The following is a 17,930-nucleotide window of genomic DNA, read 5'->3' as shown; positions in this document are numbered from 1 at the left end:
ACTAAACTGCAGACAGAACAACTGAGCAGCCTTGTCCTAGCTGATTAGAGTCTGGCTGTTGACTAGGTTGCATTTCCTGAGAATCGGAGCAATTCACTTTGCAGGGTTCCATTTCTCACGCAGCTTCGTGCCCCAAGAGTCACTTTTCAAAATCTCTTTAACTTATTTTCCTGGCTATACTGAGAACTTCAGGGGCATCCTTAACGTGGTTAATTGTAAAGTCAATGCTGGAACCAAGAGAATCTCAGACACCAAAGTGCCTCCCTTAGCCCTAGAGTCTCTGGCGTGTGCGGAGAAGGTACAGGCAATGTAGGAACTTTAGAGGTGGTGGCAGGTGCCAGGGTGTGGCTGCAGTTGTCTCCCTTTTCTCTTCCAGTAGAAGGAGCCACGGGGGGGGGGGGGGGGGAGGGAAGAGGGAGGAAGGAGGGGAAGACTGGGGGAGGGAATGGGAGAAGGGGGAGCTGGCGGGCACCGAGGGAGCGCGCCTGCGAAGCTCAGGCTCACACGCACGCCGCCTCTGTTTGTACACAGTGCGCACCCGGCCGTCGGCTCGCTCCCCGCTAGCTCACGCTTCATTGTTCTCCAAGTCAGAAGCCCCGCAGCTGCGGCGGCGAGAGCGGAGCAAGCGGAGCGCACGGTCTGCGGGTCCACAGGCGCGGGTGACCCGGAGCCTCCGCGGGAGCCCGCGCCCCGCCCCGTCCCGCCCCGCCCGCCGCGCCTCAGCCGGGACCCACCCGCAGCGGAGGCTGAGCCCGGCGGCGGCTCCTCAGAGCTCGCCCATCTCCTTGCGCCGGAGCGCAGGCAAAAGGGGAGAAAAGATTCCTCGCTTTGGTCACCACTCTTTCTCGCCTTCTCCAAGAATTTGTTTAAGGTAGTGCTGCGGGCAGAAGACATCTTTTTGAATTCTCCGGCAGGGGCGGGGTCTGCCGCTGCCCTGCGGTGCCACCTCAGCGACACTGCCCTCTGTTAGGACCCCTGACCAGCCGAGGTCACGTTCGGGAGACCGAATCATGAAGCGCTCGGTGACCGCTTGGCTCTTGATCGGGCTTAGCCTCGGTGTCCCCCAGTTCTGCAAAGGTGAGGCGGCGGGGCCCGGGCCGCTAGGTGCGGGACAGGCTGGAGTCCCCTGGGAAATGCCGCGCAGGGGGCTGGAGGCGGTCCCCGGGGCGCGCCAGGGGTGGTGAGCGCCGCGGGCGGTACGGAGGAGGCGGCGCGCCCCGGGTGCCTCGGAAAAGTGCTCGCAAAGTCAGAGCGGAGTGCGTGGGGCTGAGCGGGGAAGAGGGTGAGGGGTTACGGAGGTGAGATCCAGGAAAGACGGGGACCGAGGGCAGGGGGAGGGAACGGCGCTCTCGGGAACCAGAGGGTCCTCGGCTCACTGGGCCAACCGGTCACTGCTCGAAACCTCCCCGGGCAATGCCCGGTGATGCTAGCTACGGGCAACGGGCGGGGCTTCCGTGGGGGCCCGAGCTGGGAAGCAAGCTTGCGGGCGTCATCTGCTTGAAACGGGAAGAGGCTGGAGAGCCGCATGGCCGTCTGTCCCCCGGGTGCAGTTCTCCGAAGTGGGCCGGGGCTGAGCGGTTTGCAAATCCAAACCTGGCCCTGGGAGTTCTGGAGGTGGGCGAGGTGGAGACGGGTCTGACAAGTCAGTTCGGCTTTCTCCTGCCTTCCCTTGCAGGACGCGCTGCGTCGATTACAGAAAAACCCCAGGAACCCGCCTCTCCTCTAACCTCAGGGGCTCCGAGCTTGGCTCAGCACTCCCTCCGTGTACACGCGTAACTCTTGGTAATAGAGACTCTTGCAGTGCGAGACATCCTCGCTCCCCCGCCCAAGAGCAGAAAAGTTGTAAGAGCTGGTCTGGGTGTGCTTTCCATGACTTGTGTGAAATAAACCAGCCTACAAAAAATTACGGGACGTAGATGCGTCTCCTACTGAGTTGTATAGACGAATTTCAGGTCCTTTGCGAAGGGTGGCTTGTCAATATGAACCCTTGTCCTGGCCGTGTCACTTCGCGGGTCAGGGCTGAAGTTGGCGCCGATAAAGGGCAGGAGGAGCGACAGGGGTCCTGGGGAGACCGCGCAAGAGGGACTTGCGCCCCTTCTGCACTCACGGATAGGGGCGGCCCCTTCTAAGGGGTCCAAGGGTAATACAACCCTTAGCAGGCTGCTTCAAGTGGAGAGCTGAGTGCACTACAGGGTTTTAAATGCAGTGTCTCTAAGAAAAGGATAGTTGAATTAAAAGCGTTGACTCGAATTGAATTCATTTGAAATTCACACTGCATGAGTATTCTACACCACCCATGCCTGCATCCATCCATTTATTTGTTTCATAGGAAAATTGTGAGCTCTTGGGCTACTGTTTGCCCAAGAAGCTTGGTGTTCCTGGATGCCCTCACTGCCCTGCCAGTAGCGATCCATGGCCGTGCTTTTGCCTCGGCCTCCCTCCCTCCCCCAGAACGTGGCTATTTTCCCCAGGGTATGTAGGCGTGTGTGTAGGTGTGTGCCTTACCAGCGTTTACAAAGTGCCCTTCCAGTTATCAGGCAGAAGCAGCCACTCCACTGAAGGTTAAGGCATGGTAATGGCTTTGTAGTTGCTCGGCTGAGTTCCCCAGCGATATGGAAAAGACAGGGCTCCCACCACTGTTATTTTTCCTTTCTCTTATTTCCCATCTGGATTTCTTCAGCACTTTCATCCCTTAGCAGAAAGGGGAAGGGACGAACTGCAGGCACTACCTTCTCCTCCTCTCTTCCCCACCTCCGTTCCCACCCCAAACACGAAAATGCACATTCACCCACTCACACGCACCTACACCGTGCCACCGCAACCACCATCTGTCCCCGAGCTGAGGTGGAGGGTGGCGGGGGTGGAGGAGGATAATGTGTCTAGCGTGTGTGGCCGCGCTATCCTCGCTGGGTCTGTTTGCGGGAACCCTGGGGCGCGGTGAGTCTTGGCTCACTGCAGTGGGTAGCTCTGCCTCCTAAAGATATCCACGCCTAGGGCACAGTTTACTCCGCCAGACAAACCAACCATGCCGATGTTGCCGGGGTTCTCCATTCCCGCTCCTAGACAATAATCGGGCAGCGGTGTACTCCATATTCTTTTCGTAGATTGCTCCCCCCCTTTTTTTTCCAGCCATCCTGTGATTAGAGGGAAAGAGGGCTTTAGGAAAGAAACGGACCATTTTCCATGAGTCCTTTTTGTTAAACTTGCACCTTTCTAATTTATTCTCCTTCAGCCCTGCAGAAGGCAGAGTGCAGCTTGTGTGACAGCTCCAAACAATTAAACTTTAAGTAAACTTATTTAAGCCAGTGTTAACACTGAGAATTTCACTTGCATCCCTCCGCCCCGACATCGTTTATCTACTGTAGCCTTTTAGAAATTGGTGTTTCCCTGTGTGGGTGGCAGTTTACATGTATTAATGATTGGGATTTGGTAATTTCTTTTATTAGTCGTTTTTATTTTAAAATTAAACCAATGGATCAGTCAGATTGAATATTTTATTAACTCTTAAATTATTCATCACCGTGGGTTGCTCTGAAAAATCCAATAACATGCATACAGTTGCAGCAAGCACGTGACATCTTATGCAATCTGTCCCTGTGCCTGCAGTTGGTGCCTGAAGTCTTTAAGCAAATGGCACTGTCTAAAAATGTCTAGACATGTCCTAAATACTATGAATCATTGGCATTTGAATTTCCTTTTTTTAATCAATGGTGTTTTTTAGTTATTCTACGTGAGAATAAATTAGTACCTCAGTCTCACTCAAGATAATAACAGTATGTTTCTATAATTAGTATAGCAATATTTACACTGCATTAACAGGTTTTTTGTGTTTTTAAAAATTTATTACACATTAGTGTCTTCGTTACTTAATTTACATAACCATGAATTCTGTACTTTAAAAATAAGTGCTAATTCAGATGCCAGATGAAGCACTTAAAAATAATTTTGAACTGTTGAACTGAAAATAATAAAGTGAAGATCAAGTATCCTGTTTTGACAGTTTGACACTAATGCAAAATCTTGGCCATCCCATACACTGTGGTGATACAGCACACAGTCCCCGCCGCCAGCTCTCCCCCTCCCCCCTTCCTGAAAAAGCTTTTTTGCTTATTCTTGAAATGTTTCTTTAGAATTGAAATGCATTTTGTTTTAAATATGCATATGGTTTTGGGAAAACATTTATAATAATAAAAATTATGGTTGAAAAATTGAAATGCTACATTCTTCTTTCTATGGTCTTAAAGTTACAAAGATCTTCAAAACCAGGCAAATGTATTTAACTTCTGTACTCTAAATTAAAACTCTCTCGTATTTTTCTCAAATATCTTAAGATCAATGTTCATATAAAACATGTATTCAGGATCTAGGGTATTTTTAGTATTTTAATAAAGTTTGCTTTTATTGCCAGATACATGTGATTTTTCTTTCTCACAAAATTAAAGCAATGTAAAGTAAAGGGGTAAAATATACAATACTAATATAAAATAGCTTGGTTACTAAAAACCATTGCAAAATATAAGTTTGACAGTTCCTAGATTCTAAATTAGTAGTCCATACTCTTAATTTTACTGATACTAAGATAAAAATTTCAATTAGGTAATTTATTTTTAAAACTTTTAATTTTTTTGTAGGGTTTTGCATAATGGGATGGACTGTGTATCTTATCATTTGTGCACAATTTAAAAAGCCTGCCTGATACGAGAGTTTCATAAAGCCTAAGAAAGTAATTCTGGTATTTCTTGTTTATTGAGTACACTTGCAGGTGCAATAGCTTTGAGTATGATTTAGGTTGTAGTAGGTTCATCATATTCTTGCCAAAAACCCATAAAACAGTGCAGACTTCAGAACTCAGTTCAAGACAGAGTAAATCGTCATGAGTAGACACTGAGAAACAAATAGCAAATTTTGTAAATACGTAATTAATGGCATGACTTCTCATAGCTAATCAATTTACCTTTTACATAGTTGAGTTTATTTCCTAAGTAGTTTGTAAACTGATATTATTATGAAAAAAATAGAAAACCAAAACCCAGCCATTCCTATTATTCAATTCTTATCCGTGTTGTAAGGAAGAGGCCTGGCATGTTTTTTGTTTGTTTGTTTAATCATAGCCCATGTAATGATTATAGTATCTTTTGTTAATCAAACCAAACATGTATTTATATACAAAGAGTCAAATGGTCGCCCATGTGAAGTAGAATAGTATTGGAATTTTTCTTGTGGTTATGTGATAATGTTAGAAATTAAGTGCTATAAATACTTAAACTGGATAAATTACCACTTAGTTGTCACTGAAAATACCTCCAAAAAGTCTTTGATTTGAGGAAGTGGGGAAAAGCCAACAAAGATCAACTGTGCCCTTGCCAGCAGGTGTCAGGATAATCAATGGAGATCTTTTAAAGGAACATGGAAAAAGTAAAAAAAAGTAAACCAGTAAAGGTGAATCTGCAAATCCATGGAAAGTCACTTTCTGCTCTGTATGAAACTGATGTTAGTTAGTTTTCAGTGCTCTCCTGAGAAAGAGAGGGAGGATGAATTGTAAGAACCTTCTGCTTTTACCGTAGTTTTTTTTTTTTTTTAAAGATTTTATATATTTATTCATGAGAGACAGAGGGGGAGAGAGAGGGAGAGAGAGAGAGAGAGAGAGAGAGAGAGAAGCAGAGGGAGAAACAGGCTCCCAAGGAGCAGGGAGCCCGATGCGGGACTCGATCCCAGGACCCTGGGATCATGACCTGAGCCCAAGGCAGACGCCCAAACATCTGAGCCACCCAGGCGCCCTTTACCATAGTTTTTAAACTTGGAAATAGAGTTACTCTAACTGCCACAAACAAGTGCATGTCTAGGTTGAACCATTATTTTTCAGGGGTCTCTTGAGTACCATCCAAGGAAATACACATAGAGCTATGAGGTACTTGCCATGAAACAATTATTGCTGAAATGTTTAGCATACTTTTAAGCATACTCTCCATACCAACTCTAAGTTTTATAAATAGAAAATTCTGTTACATTGATTTGCATGGATATACATTTAATTGTACATTTATACACATCTGTAGTACTGGTAAGAGATCACTAGTTATCCTTTTCTGTCACAGTGGTAAAAGTGTATTTTTCCTGGAGCTTGCAAGTATCTAATTAACATAAGTCATGTGGCCAAAAGAGACTAAATGACATGATAAATAAAGTTTTGTCAGTATCCATTTTAAACAGTTATTAATCCTTATATATGAGCCTATTGTATATCAATAGCTTTTAGTGACTTGACATCATTTATTTATTTTTCATTGATCCTTAACTGATAATCATTCCTTTCAAATTAGTTCTAGCATCTGCTGATGTAGCCCTTCAAACTGGCTTACAGATTTGCCATTGCACCATTTCTTACACAGATGCTGACATCATGCCAAACAGTCTGTCTCCAGTGGCATCCTTTCTGAGTCAGTCCTCCTAAAATAAAAATCGTTTTCATTTCTCTCCATCTTCATCTTTCCCCTCTTCTCCTGCGTCCTCAACATTTCTTTGCTGGATAGCGACTAGGGCACCTAATTCACTGTAAAATTCTGCCATGATTATTAAGAGGTTGCAAATCTCCAAAACATTGTGGAATTGGCCACTTACTTTTTGTGTTTGTCAAGAAAAAAACATGATACGGGACGCCTGGGTGGCTCAGTTGGTTAAGCGACTGCCTTCGGCTCAGGTCATGATCTCAGGGTCCTGGGATCTGTCCCCACGTCGGGTCCCTGCTGGGCGGGAGGCTGCTTCTCCCTTTCTCACTCCCCCTGCTTGTGTTCCCTCTCTCTCTGTCTCTCTCTCTGTCAAATAAATAAAATCTTAAAAAAAAAAAAAAGAAAAAAACATGATAATGTGAAGCCTCTATTACTAAATCCTGAGTTTTAAAACATAAATGGAAATAAATTAGGATCTTAATTATGGAGCAACTTGAGATTTTATGTCTTGATTTGATAACAAATGTCCTGCCTGAAACTATTATCTGGGCAATAACATAAACATCCAACTTGTAGAGAAGTCTCTTGCTTTGCCTGTAGCACATAGCTGAGAAACTAGGAGAAAACATCAAAAACTCATGACCACCTAAAATAGATAATGCATTAATACTTAGATCATATAGAAAAGTCCATGTCTCTTGGTTTTTAAGTTCCTGGGCTTTCTATAAACTGGATCCAGACAACAAAAGGCATATGAGGTAATAGGTCAGTCTTAATCGGAGCAAAAAACCATGGCAGCTATTAGACCAAAACGGGACTTAAAAATTCTATGCAAAAGCAGTGATACCTTACAGTGTGAAAAACCGGGAACATTTATGGGAGGAGGGGCTAAGTATAAAGGCCATAAGGCATTAGTGTGTGAAAGAATATTATAATAATTAGTGCCATTATTGGCCTTGCATCCTAGACAAAGACTCACTGCAATATGTTAAACATTTGGGGGTATAAAGGCAGTAAAATACATGCATTATTGAAGAGATTTTGTCAAAAATGTTTAAGCTTGGAAAACCTGCTTAATGGTGGAAGAGACGGATATCCAAAGAATTTACTTGTTTAATATGCTATTTTCCCATCATTCCAGAGAATATGTTATTATGTATTTTCTATTGATTCTTTTTCCCCTAAAATAATGAATGAAAGTATTAGGAAATACAGGACTCAATTTTGTACAAAAGAAGTAGACCGCAGAATGCAGATAAGATGTCCTGCAATTATTTGGTTATATTTTAGAAGAAAATGTGTTGCTATTTTGTTTTTTAAAATATGCATTATTATAGCGATAGTAACTGTGTAGGATTTGTTCAACAAGGGATTTAACAGTATGCATGAAGCAGAATGGAGGATATAAGTACAAGAATTGAAGCGAAGGCTTTTTCCAAGTACTAAAGTACTTTCGAATGTGATTGTTGCTATGGAAAAAGAAGATTGAGTTTGTACCTTAGCTTCACTTTTTCTCTTTTCTAAAACAGGTCTGCATCAGACTGATTGATCTCTTTTAAGAATAATATAACGTAGTAGAACAGTCCATAAATGGGAAGGCCAGGGTTTTAATCTCAAGCTAGATGACATTGTGTTGATTTGAAGCTAATCTATCAATGGGGTTAGGCTGTCATGCATTCTTTAAGGTTTATGCTTGCTATTTGATAAAGTTTTTAATTTGGGGAATGCAGAATAATCCTCTTAAGGCTTTTCTTGCTGTACTGAGGTCAGGATGACCATTTACCTTTTACTATACCAAAGATTATATGAAGACAACCAGAGTAAAATGGGCTCATGACTCTTGATCAGTAAAGAGTGGAAGAATCCCATGAGAGCCCTGGAGAATATTTTTATTTGAAATAAGTTGATGACTCCCTCCCAGTAATGTGTGCCACCTCTAGGCATCAGTCTTCCGTCCGTGCTCACATCTTTCATGCCCTCTCCCCTCATTTTTCTCTTCAAATACTAATTGAACTCTCATTTTGCCTTGTTTATTCAACTTTTTTTTCTTTGAATAGTTTAATTTTGTAAGCACTAACTTTTGAAATATTAGCTGTCGACAAACAACAAGCAAATTACCATTCAAAATGTTTTCGTATTTATACTGCAAGTTCTTGTGTCACATTTTGTGCTACCTATAGAGACAGGGCTCCCAAGGGTATTGGCAAGACAAACAATCCAACTAAACAACAACAAAACCCAAAATAGATAGTATATATTCAAATGAATAGAGCTATTCCTGCCCTGCTTAATCAGTGTTCCTCAAGAAGTAACCACATATTTTAAATGGCAGTTTGTCTTTTACAGAAAAATTAAGTCAAAAGTAGTTTCAGGGACGCCTGGGTGGCTCAGTGAATTAAGCCTCTGCCTTAGGCTCAGGTTATGATCCCAGGGTCCTGGGATGGAGACCCACATCGGGCCCCCTGCTCAGGGGGAGTCTGCTTCTCCCTCAGCCTCTCTCTCTCTGTCAAATAAAATAAATAAAATCTTTAACAAAAAGTTTCAGAAACTTTAAAAGCTTTGTTTCTTATTTAACCATTATTGTTTTGTTTTGTTTTTTGTTTTTTTACAATCTGTGTTGTAGAATGAGCATACTTTGAAAATACTTCTCAATGCTCCTGCAAGAGCATTGTTAAAAATATAATATTAACAAGGGCGCCTGGGTGGCTCAGTCATTAAGCGTCTGCCTTCGGCTCAGGTCATGGTCCCAGGGTCTTGGGATCTAGCCGCCCATTGGGCTCCTGGCTCAGCCAGAAGCCTGCTTCTCCCTCTCTCACTCCCCCTGCTTGTGTTCCCTCTCTCACAGTCTCTCTCTGTCAGATAAATAAATAAAATCTTAAAAGAATATATATATATATATAATATTAACATACAGGCATGATGTAAAGTGCTTTCTATGGTTGTTATGCATCTTCAGTTAAAAGAAGAGCTACCTCTAAGTGGTAGATTTCTTTCTTAAATACAGGGTTCTGACTGATTTCCAACTGACTATAATTTTGACCCAGAAACAGTAATTTTTCAGGCATCAGTTTGTTTTTTCCTTTCTTCTCTTTACTTGGGGACCACCACCAGTCAGTTTAAGCATCTTGTTAGATAAGTTAACAAGGGCATTCATTTTGATTTCTCTCTTAAGTACAGTTAACAAGTCTATTTATTGAGTTCACACAATGTGTTCCACTGTTCTAAGTACCACTCTGATTCTTCTAAATCTGTGGGGGCCCAGGTACTGTTATTATCTACATATGAATGAGAAAATGGAAATTCAGAGGTTAAATCATTTCCCAAGATCTCACAGTTACCAAGTAGCTTGTTAGAATCCAGATTAAATCTAGAGCCTGCTTTCTTACCTACTAAAGCGTGCTGTGTCAATGAGTGACACATGGGGATAGTTTTTTAGATGATTTTCTTATTTATGAAACACATACTTCATATCTCTTACTATTTAAGTGGTAGATATTTTGGAAAGGGTAAATTATATTTCTTCCCTTGGGACAATATTTTTAAATTTTTCTAATTTTAGTTGGTAAAATGGGATACCTCTTTTCACATTCAGAAATAAAGGTTGGAGTATGCTCTTTTTGGTAAGAAAGAGTGGTGTCTTTCAGAATCATGCATCACTAGGAAGAACAGCAAAGGTAGGGAAAAGAAGAGGAACACTTGGGAAATGATTCAAAACTCATTTTCTTCACAATCTTGCCATTCAGTTTATTGCAACATGATTTTTATACTTTTTTTTTTTTTGGTTTTCTAGGATTCCATTGCTCCTCTGCATTGTTTCATTGTTACTCCATATGATGTGTAAGAGCTTTCTCTGTAATTTTCAGATATATAATGTAGGACAAAGTGATTTTAAAGGTTAACAAGGTTTTTATTTCTGCTAGCTTAATGAAGGTATTTAATTTGCCTTACAGCCTATCCTCATTTAATTTTATTTCTATGTAAACTCATTAAGAAATTTTAGCCAAACAAAAGCACCAAAGGGTCTCAAACCACATCAGGTAGAAAATTATATTTCCTGGTTTATTTTAACAATTATTTTACCAAAAGATGGTTTATTTTTTTAACTAGTATTGATTGGTTGACTTTCAACTTTTACAAAATGATGAAAATTATACCATCTGAGATCACCTTATTAATAACACTGTGCATCTGTATAATACTTAATAGTGTAAATAGACCTCCACATTATTATATTTATTCCCCTAGAATAACAATAATAAAACAATAGGGAAAATTTCTTAAGCATTTCCCATCTCTATTCTATGGACCATAAGCAGAGAAGCCATTCTTAATTTCTTTTATCAGATAAGGAAGCTGAGGTTCAGAAAGTCACATCATCTGTAATTCAAGCAACCGGTGAGTTTGAACTTGACTCCACACATTCTGATTCCAACATACTTTTTCCTTTTTTCTGCTATACCACTTTACTTGTGGTAATTAGAGTTATACTTTTTTCTCAGTTCTTGGACTCATAAGATGAGGAGGAGGTATTGGTATACTATTGCTTTTTCAAAAACTGTTCCAAACTGCCTCTCATTCCCACATGAACACTTTCTTGCCATCAGCCTAGAACACCTCCTTTCTTCTGGGGAGTCTGTTACTTACTAACCATAATGACATCCTAAACTTTCTCAATGGCTTCAGATCCTTCTTTCTTCTCTCACATTTGTCCACTTAAAAATCTTTCATGCATGAGCTTGTGACCCTTATAACATTCTGGTATTGAACTTCTTGGAAGTTCCCAACACTAATGATTCCCATCTTCCATTTTTAGGAACCTATTGGCAATGCTGTTCAATAGACTTTCTTATCACATGATTTGCTCAACTACCAGTACTTTAAATTTCTCAGACTTTCTCTTACCAGAATTATCGTCTTTCTACCTCTCTTTGCCTTTCATTCCCACAGACTCACTCTTGTCATGACTCTAATTTTTAGTCCTACTTATCTTTCTTCTTTTCTCAGTCTGTGTGGTTTTCCATTTTCAGGGGTGTTCAACTATTTCTTGGCCCAGATGCTTTTTACCATTTTTGCTTCATTAAGTCCCGAAGTAAGGTAGTTTTCAAAGTCCCATTCCTATCCCTGCAACTAAGAAAATCAGAGTGTTGTCAGAAGGTAGTACCATTGGAAATCCTGGTGTAGCTGGAAGGTTGAGTGGGGGGTCCTAAAAGGAATGAGCAAGAAAGAAAGTAATTTTATGAGAAGTATTATGGGGCACTGCAGAAATTATATGGGAATGACAGCTGTTGATAATTGTAAACTTTGGAGCATATTAGGGATTATGGTGAAGGAGGATAGAAGACAAGATCATTAGAAGAAAAGAGGCAAGGAATGTCGTAAAAATCATTTATGTGGGTATTGAAATTCCAAAAAGTTATACAAGAAGAAATGTTGGAGAGAATGACAGTGAACCAGGAATAGAAATCTCCAAGGAATGCGGGCATATACTGCAGAGATCAGGAGATAACTGTAATAAGGGGGTGGTATTGGGGAACAGAGATCTGTTACATGAAATTAAAACTAGGTGGGGGTTTTTGTTTTTGTTTTTGAGAGGAAGGAGAAAGAATGTTCAGAAAGTTGCTTTGAGGAGTGGGAAAGACTAAGGCCATATCTCAGGTCTGGCAGCTTTGGGAGAGAAAACAGTATCCATTTAAGAGGGCTGTGGGTAAACAGTGACTCAGAGAAGAGCTGATTTCTTCTAGGTCAGGAAGACAAGAGTGGCCTAGTCCCAAGCCCCATGCTCTTAGGCAGTGCTCATCCTACAGCTTTTGCACGTTGAGCTCATTATAATAATTGGTATACCTGACTAAGGGTGCTGCTTTTAAGCACATAAAATATGTCTTCATATAACAGCTCTTTTAAACCTCACAACCATCTAGGGGGTTATCATTATCCTCATTGGCAGATGAGGATATAGACGAGAATAGGGTAAGTGGTCAGTACTCAAAGTAGGCCTTACAGATCCAAGTCCAGGACTCACTTCACTATAGCACAATTACAGAGAAAAGCCCAAATCCAAGGAAAGAGCCTTTCTAAATTTAAAGCACATCTGGGGGATAGGAAGATTTTATAGTTGTGCCATGACCTACTTCATCCTATCCAGATGGGCCTCTATGTATTTTGAGGTCAGCATAGTTTAGGTTACTGGGAATGTCTGTGTCTGCTTGGTGGTCTTAATCCTTGCTCATCTTGGATCATTTGTCCAAATGGTTCTAACTGGAAAACAACATTATTACTTGGGGAATATTTCTTTGGCCTTTACTTAAAATTGTGCAACCTTGTGCACAAAGAATTCTTTTTCCTCAAATTTGCATGTTTCAAATATTTGTAAACCATAATGTTTCTTCTTTAGTTTCTGACATGCTGAAGTTTTACATATTTCTTCCTTTAATCCGTCCTTGTAAGCCATTCCTTTCATCATTTTAGTTGTTTCATTTGGAATCTGTCCAAGTAGCCTACATATTTATTCAACAGGCTTGCCAAAACCCCAAAAGAGAATTCCTGGCATGTGCATTCCTAAAATAATGCCATACACATTAGTCTGTCCTTTTTAATATTGCAAATATATTCTTATTTTTATTATTTTTTATTATTTACTTTTGCAAATACATTCTTAATTTTAGTATTGTTTTGCTGGTTATTTTTCCTACCAGACCACTCTTATATATGCCATTATTTATTTTTTTTCCATAATTTTGTTCTGCTTTTGCCCTCACTGGAATTTTACTTTATTTTTTTTCATTTTGTATTTAGTATGTTTGTTACTATTTATATGGTATATTCCCTGCCCATAGAATCACGGAATAACATAATTTAATTTCCTGCAAATTATATTATTATGCTATTTATTGCTATTTTGTGTCATGTACATATCTGCTAAATTGTAATGCAAAGTCCCATCCTTAGCTTAGCTTTGCTAAATTATAATGCAAATTCCCATCCTTAGCTTTTGGTTTTTTTCATACTTACTTCCTTTTGAGTCTGTAAAGTATTCATTATCTTCTTGAAGTTACCATCTATCTGTATTTCTGGTATTTTTTTTTTGTTTATATATTTATTTCTAGCTATCTCCTTCTAAATGTTGCCATTTTCTGCTCCCAGCTCATCCCTCAGCTTAAACTGCGCAACTTCAGATAATTTCTCTGATCACCTTCTCCAAGTTACCAGTGTTCCAACACACACACATATACCCACAGTATACCCCTGTGATAATTCTCTATCACTAATTTTTTAAATTATGACACTTTCCAAAAATCATAGCTATAAAATTACTTATTAGCTTATTTGTTTCATTTCTTGTTCTCAATGTATTATAAGCTCCATGTAGGAAGGGAAAACATATATTTTGTTCCTAATGTGTATATCCAGCTCTAAATATGGTGCCTCATGTATAGTAGGCACTCAGTATTTGTTGGCTGAATTTACGCATGCATGGATGAATGAAAAACATGAATTAAAAACAACTCTGTTGGTGTATAAATCTTTCTCTGGTTAAAAAAAAAATGTGTTCCTTAGATAGACCCATTAGCTCATTTAATAAATTCTTATCTGCTTGAAGCACTGATGCATTGACCTGTGATTTATGGCACAAGTGAATCACTTTGAGAAAGCAATAAATACTTTAGTAGTGGCAAACTCTAAGAGCAGACTAAATAAATGACCTACTTGTTTCCATAGCTGTCTAATTTATAAATACTTTAAAAGCAAGATTTGGGTTTTACCTTAAATTATCAAATTGCAATAAAATAGTTGTAATTGTATATGGAAGATCAACAGTAAGCTTTAGTTTGTCATTTTATTATAAAGGGTTGACTAGAAAAGTTATGTGCAACAAAATCAAAGCACTTGGTGGTGGTTTTAATTGTCAGGTGGGGGAGCTGCAGGTAGTCCTTTGATCTGTTAATTGTCCCAGTGCCTGGGGGATCACTCCCATGAGCTCCACTAGCAATAATTTCCTTCAGCCATAACTTCTTTCCCTCCTCCTGCCATGCAGTCACACCTGCTAAACCCAGATGTACTTGGCAGAGGCGAAAAGACAGCATCAGGGAGCTGTGTCTACCCAGGAGACAAGAGCCTCAGAATCAGCTCTGTTTAGAGGTTTTTTTATGTAATGACAATCTTTATGTCACTGCTAACTGCTGTTTAATCCCCTTTGGGCAACTATACTTCTACCTTTCTTAAATGCCTCAGTGGTTCTAAAACTATTTGTGTGCTTGTGACCTCAGTAATTGTGTGGTTTCTACTGCTAGTCTGAAAGCTCAGAAAACGTGTCATTCTGAAGAAGGTATAGCATATCAAAGGAGTGTGTAGAGTAAAAATTATAAAATCTACTAAGGCTTTGCTTCTTTATATGTGACAAGAGAACATTTGGCATATTTTTTGAGGGGCAATTAATTCCTCATCCCTACTTTAAAGTTTTAATTATTTTTGAACCTATACGTATATATTCATTGAAGAAAAACTATAATGGAATCATTTGGTCTCTATATTTAGAGACTTATTTCAATAAATAAATAAATATCTCAAAGTAATATTTTTTACCATAAAATTGATCATGCCACATAGTCTTATAATTTATATATTCAACAACTTTTTATTGAGCAGAGATAGATGCCAAGAACTGTTCTGGGTGATAGAATTACAAGAGTGAATGAAACAGATGACAATCCTTGCTCACATGCAACTTAAATTCTAATGAGTCGAATGAAGGGAATCAAAGAATAAACGAAGGAAATTGTCTAGCAGGTTAAAAGAAGGGAGGAGGGATTTCAGGAGTGGATTTCAATTTTATGTAGAATGCTCAGGTCAAGCCTCCCTTTTCAAAAGCATTAAGGAAGTGAGATATATTACAAGCATATTGTCTCAAATTTCATTTGTCTCTGTATTTCTTATGCTTTATGTAACAGTTAAATTTATTTTGTAAAATATATCCGTATTTTCCTGTATAACGTATGATGCTTTTGGCATCATATTTAAGTGCATAAGAATTGCTCTTTGCTTTTTCTGCCAAATGGTTAGCTTTATGTCCCAATACAACTTATAAAAGCTGTTAAAAAATGAAGCACATATCATATACTAAATTCTATGATAATTTGCATCAGTTTAGAGACTTACTGAGCTGCTTCTCTATTAATGGGACAGTATTTTCAATTATCAAATTAATTATGAATTATTTTAATTAGTAATCATTGCCTATAATTAGAAATATATCAAAATATGGTTTGCTAATATTTTACTTGGGATGTTGGCATTTGTTTTTATAAATGATAATTTGAGCAATCTTTATGAAGCTTGGTACTAGGGAAATGCTATAGTTGCAGAATTAATTGGGAAGTTTCTCTTCCTTGGAGCATTTTAAGTACTTTAAGAGTTTTCTGTTTCTTAAAATTTTGAAATAACTCACCTACCAAACAGTCTGATCTGTTTGTTGGGTACCTTTTTAATTTTTTTAGAGAGGGAGAGTAAGAGAGAGACAGGGGGTGGGCAGGGAAGAGGGAGAGAGAGAATCTTAAGCAGGCTCCATGCTCAGCCAGAGCCCAATGCAGGGCTCAATCTCACAATCCTGAGATCATGACCTGAGCCAAAATCAAGAGTTGGATGCTTAACTGACTGAGCCACCTAAGCACTCCTGTTTGTTGGGTACTTTTGTGACTACTAGTTCTGGGGTCTTCCATAATGAATGGAGCACTTACTTGTTATCCCTTTTCCATTTTTGATAATTTATCATTTCTGACACAATAGTACAATTTAGAATATTTTCTAATTTATTAGCATATATTATACATAGCATTAAAATGTTCGTGAAACTATTTATGCAAAACAAAACATAGTAATGTGTGTGCAATGTGATAATTACAAAGTAAAAAAACAAACATAAAACAAGATAAATCTTCCAGGCTCAGGAGTCAGGGTTTTTAACTTCAACAGTTGACTAACATTGGTTTTCAAAAAAATAATAAATAAAATGGGGCCACTAATAATAGAGCCTGACTGCTAAAGTTAATGTAAAGATCTAATACAGGTTAATTGCTTAGAACAATGTCTTTGGCCCGTGATGAACATGATGATGATGATGGCGGTGATGACCACAATGATGACCATGGCTTCATATTTCCAGTTTTGTAGCACAGTGCTTGGCACAGATTATGATAAAAAGTAATTGATAAATGAATTGAGTACCAGTCATTTTTCTCATCCAATTATTATTTTACTTTTTACTTCTATCAAGAAGACTGCAATCTTTTAACTGACATACAGTTTGCGGGTATACTAATATAATGTGATAAGAGAATGGAATCAGACTGGGAGTTGGATCCTGGATAAACCATTTACTAATTCTGAAGCCTTTTACAGTTTACATCCTTAACCCGTTTCCTCATCTGCAGGGTTTGGGTAATGCAGAAGCAATCTAATATGATTGTTGTAATCATTAAGAGATATAACCTATGTAATATGCTTATAGATCCTGCCAGAATAAAAACTCTCAATAAATATTAGGTATTTTTTATTTTCTTAGTTGTGGTTGTGGCTATTACTTACTGTAAAGGGGACAATTACCTTGGGACACCCTGGGATACCAAAGGAGAGTGATCTAAGGAAGGGATGGGAATGTGGATCGATTTGACAAACTGGCCAATCAACAGAGCTTAGCAATTTTTCAACTTATGTTAAATATATTTTGGTTATGTTCCTGGTTTTAAATCATTTATCTTGGGAGCATTTGACTGTTGTTAGTCTGTTCTGGCTACTATAACAAAAATACCATAGATTGGGTGGATTATAAAAAACAAATTAGTTTCTCACAGTAATGGAGGCTGGGAAGTCCAAAAGCAGTGTGGTAGCAGATTCCGTGTCTGGTGAGAACCTGCCTCCTGGCTCATAGGAGGGCATCTTTTCCCTGCTTCCTTACATGCTCCCACAGGGTCAGGGAGCTCTCTGAGGCTTTTTTTCAGGGAAGGCACTAATCTCATTCATGAGGTCTCTACCCTTATGACCAAATCACCTCTGAAAGGACGACCTCCAAATACCATCATATTGGGGATTAGGTTTCAGCATATGGATTTGGGGGGACATAAATAGTCTATAGTATTGTCTGTAATAGACTATCTTACAGTGTCACCTGACCCAGCAGGAGGTCTTTGCTTCCTTTATATTCTTCCCACCTAGTTGCACTTACTGTCTACTCTGAATATAGACTGTAAGTTGTGTCCTGATTTATAACCTATAATAGAAACTTCTAAAGTATTTTAGGTTATTTTTGCTTCACATTTTGCTTTAGAGGTCTCAATTGTAAATATGGTATATAAGGCAGTTGACAGCATGAAAGTTTTTTGTAATCTACTTACTCAGGATTCGTGGTCTCTGTGGTCAGTACTTAGTATTCAGAAAACTTCACTATGTCTTGCCTTTCAGCAGTTCAAGTTTATTTTAATACTTTATGTCAAA

At 39.3% G+C, this 17,930-nt stretch overlaps 1 protein-coding gene across 2 annotated transcripts in view; it reads left to right on the top strand.

The window, feature by feature from the left end:
• The first annotated feature begins 576 nt into the window (after positions 1-576).
• The window catches only part of EDIL3 (EGF like repeats and discoidin domains 3), a 415,090-nt gene continuing 397,736 nt past the window's right edge, over positions 577-17,930 (top strand). Inside the window, exon 1 of one of the 2 annotated variants that reach the window (XM_073887730.1) lies at positions 577-1,077. In XM_073887730.1, coding sequence (XP_073743831.1) covers positions 1,011-1,077 — 67 coding nt within the window. In that variant the 5' untranslated portion in view covers positions 577-1,010. The remainder of the gene's footprint in view (positions 1,078-17,930) is intronic. The other variant, XM_025866595.2, reaches the window with a different exon arrangement.

Source organism: Callorhinus ursinus, unplaced genomic scaffold, assembly GCF_003265705.2.
Source record: "Callorhinus ursinus isolate GAN/ISIS: 27379988/994484 unplaced genomic scaffold, GSC_fseal_2.0 scaffold3, whole genome shotgun sequence".
Taxonomy (NCBI): Eukaryota; Metazoa; Chordata; class Mammalia; order Carnivora; family Otariidae; genus Callorhinus; species Callorhinus ursinus.
The sequence above is the reverse complement of the archived record's forward strand: the minus strand, read 5'-3'. Positions and strand labels throughout refer to the sequence as shown.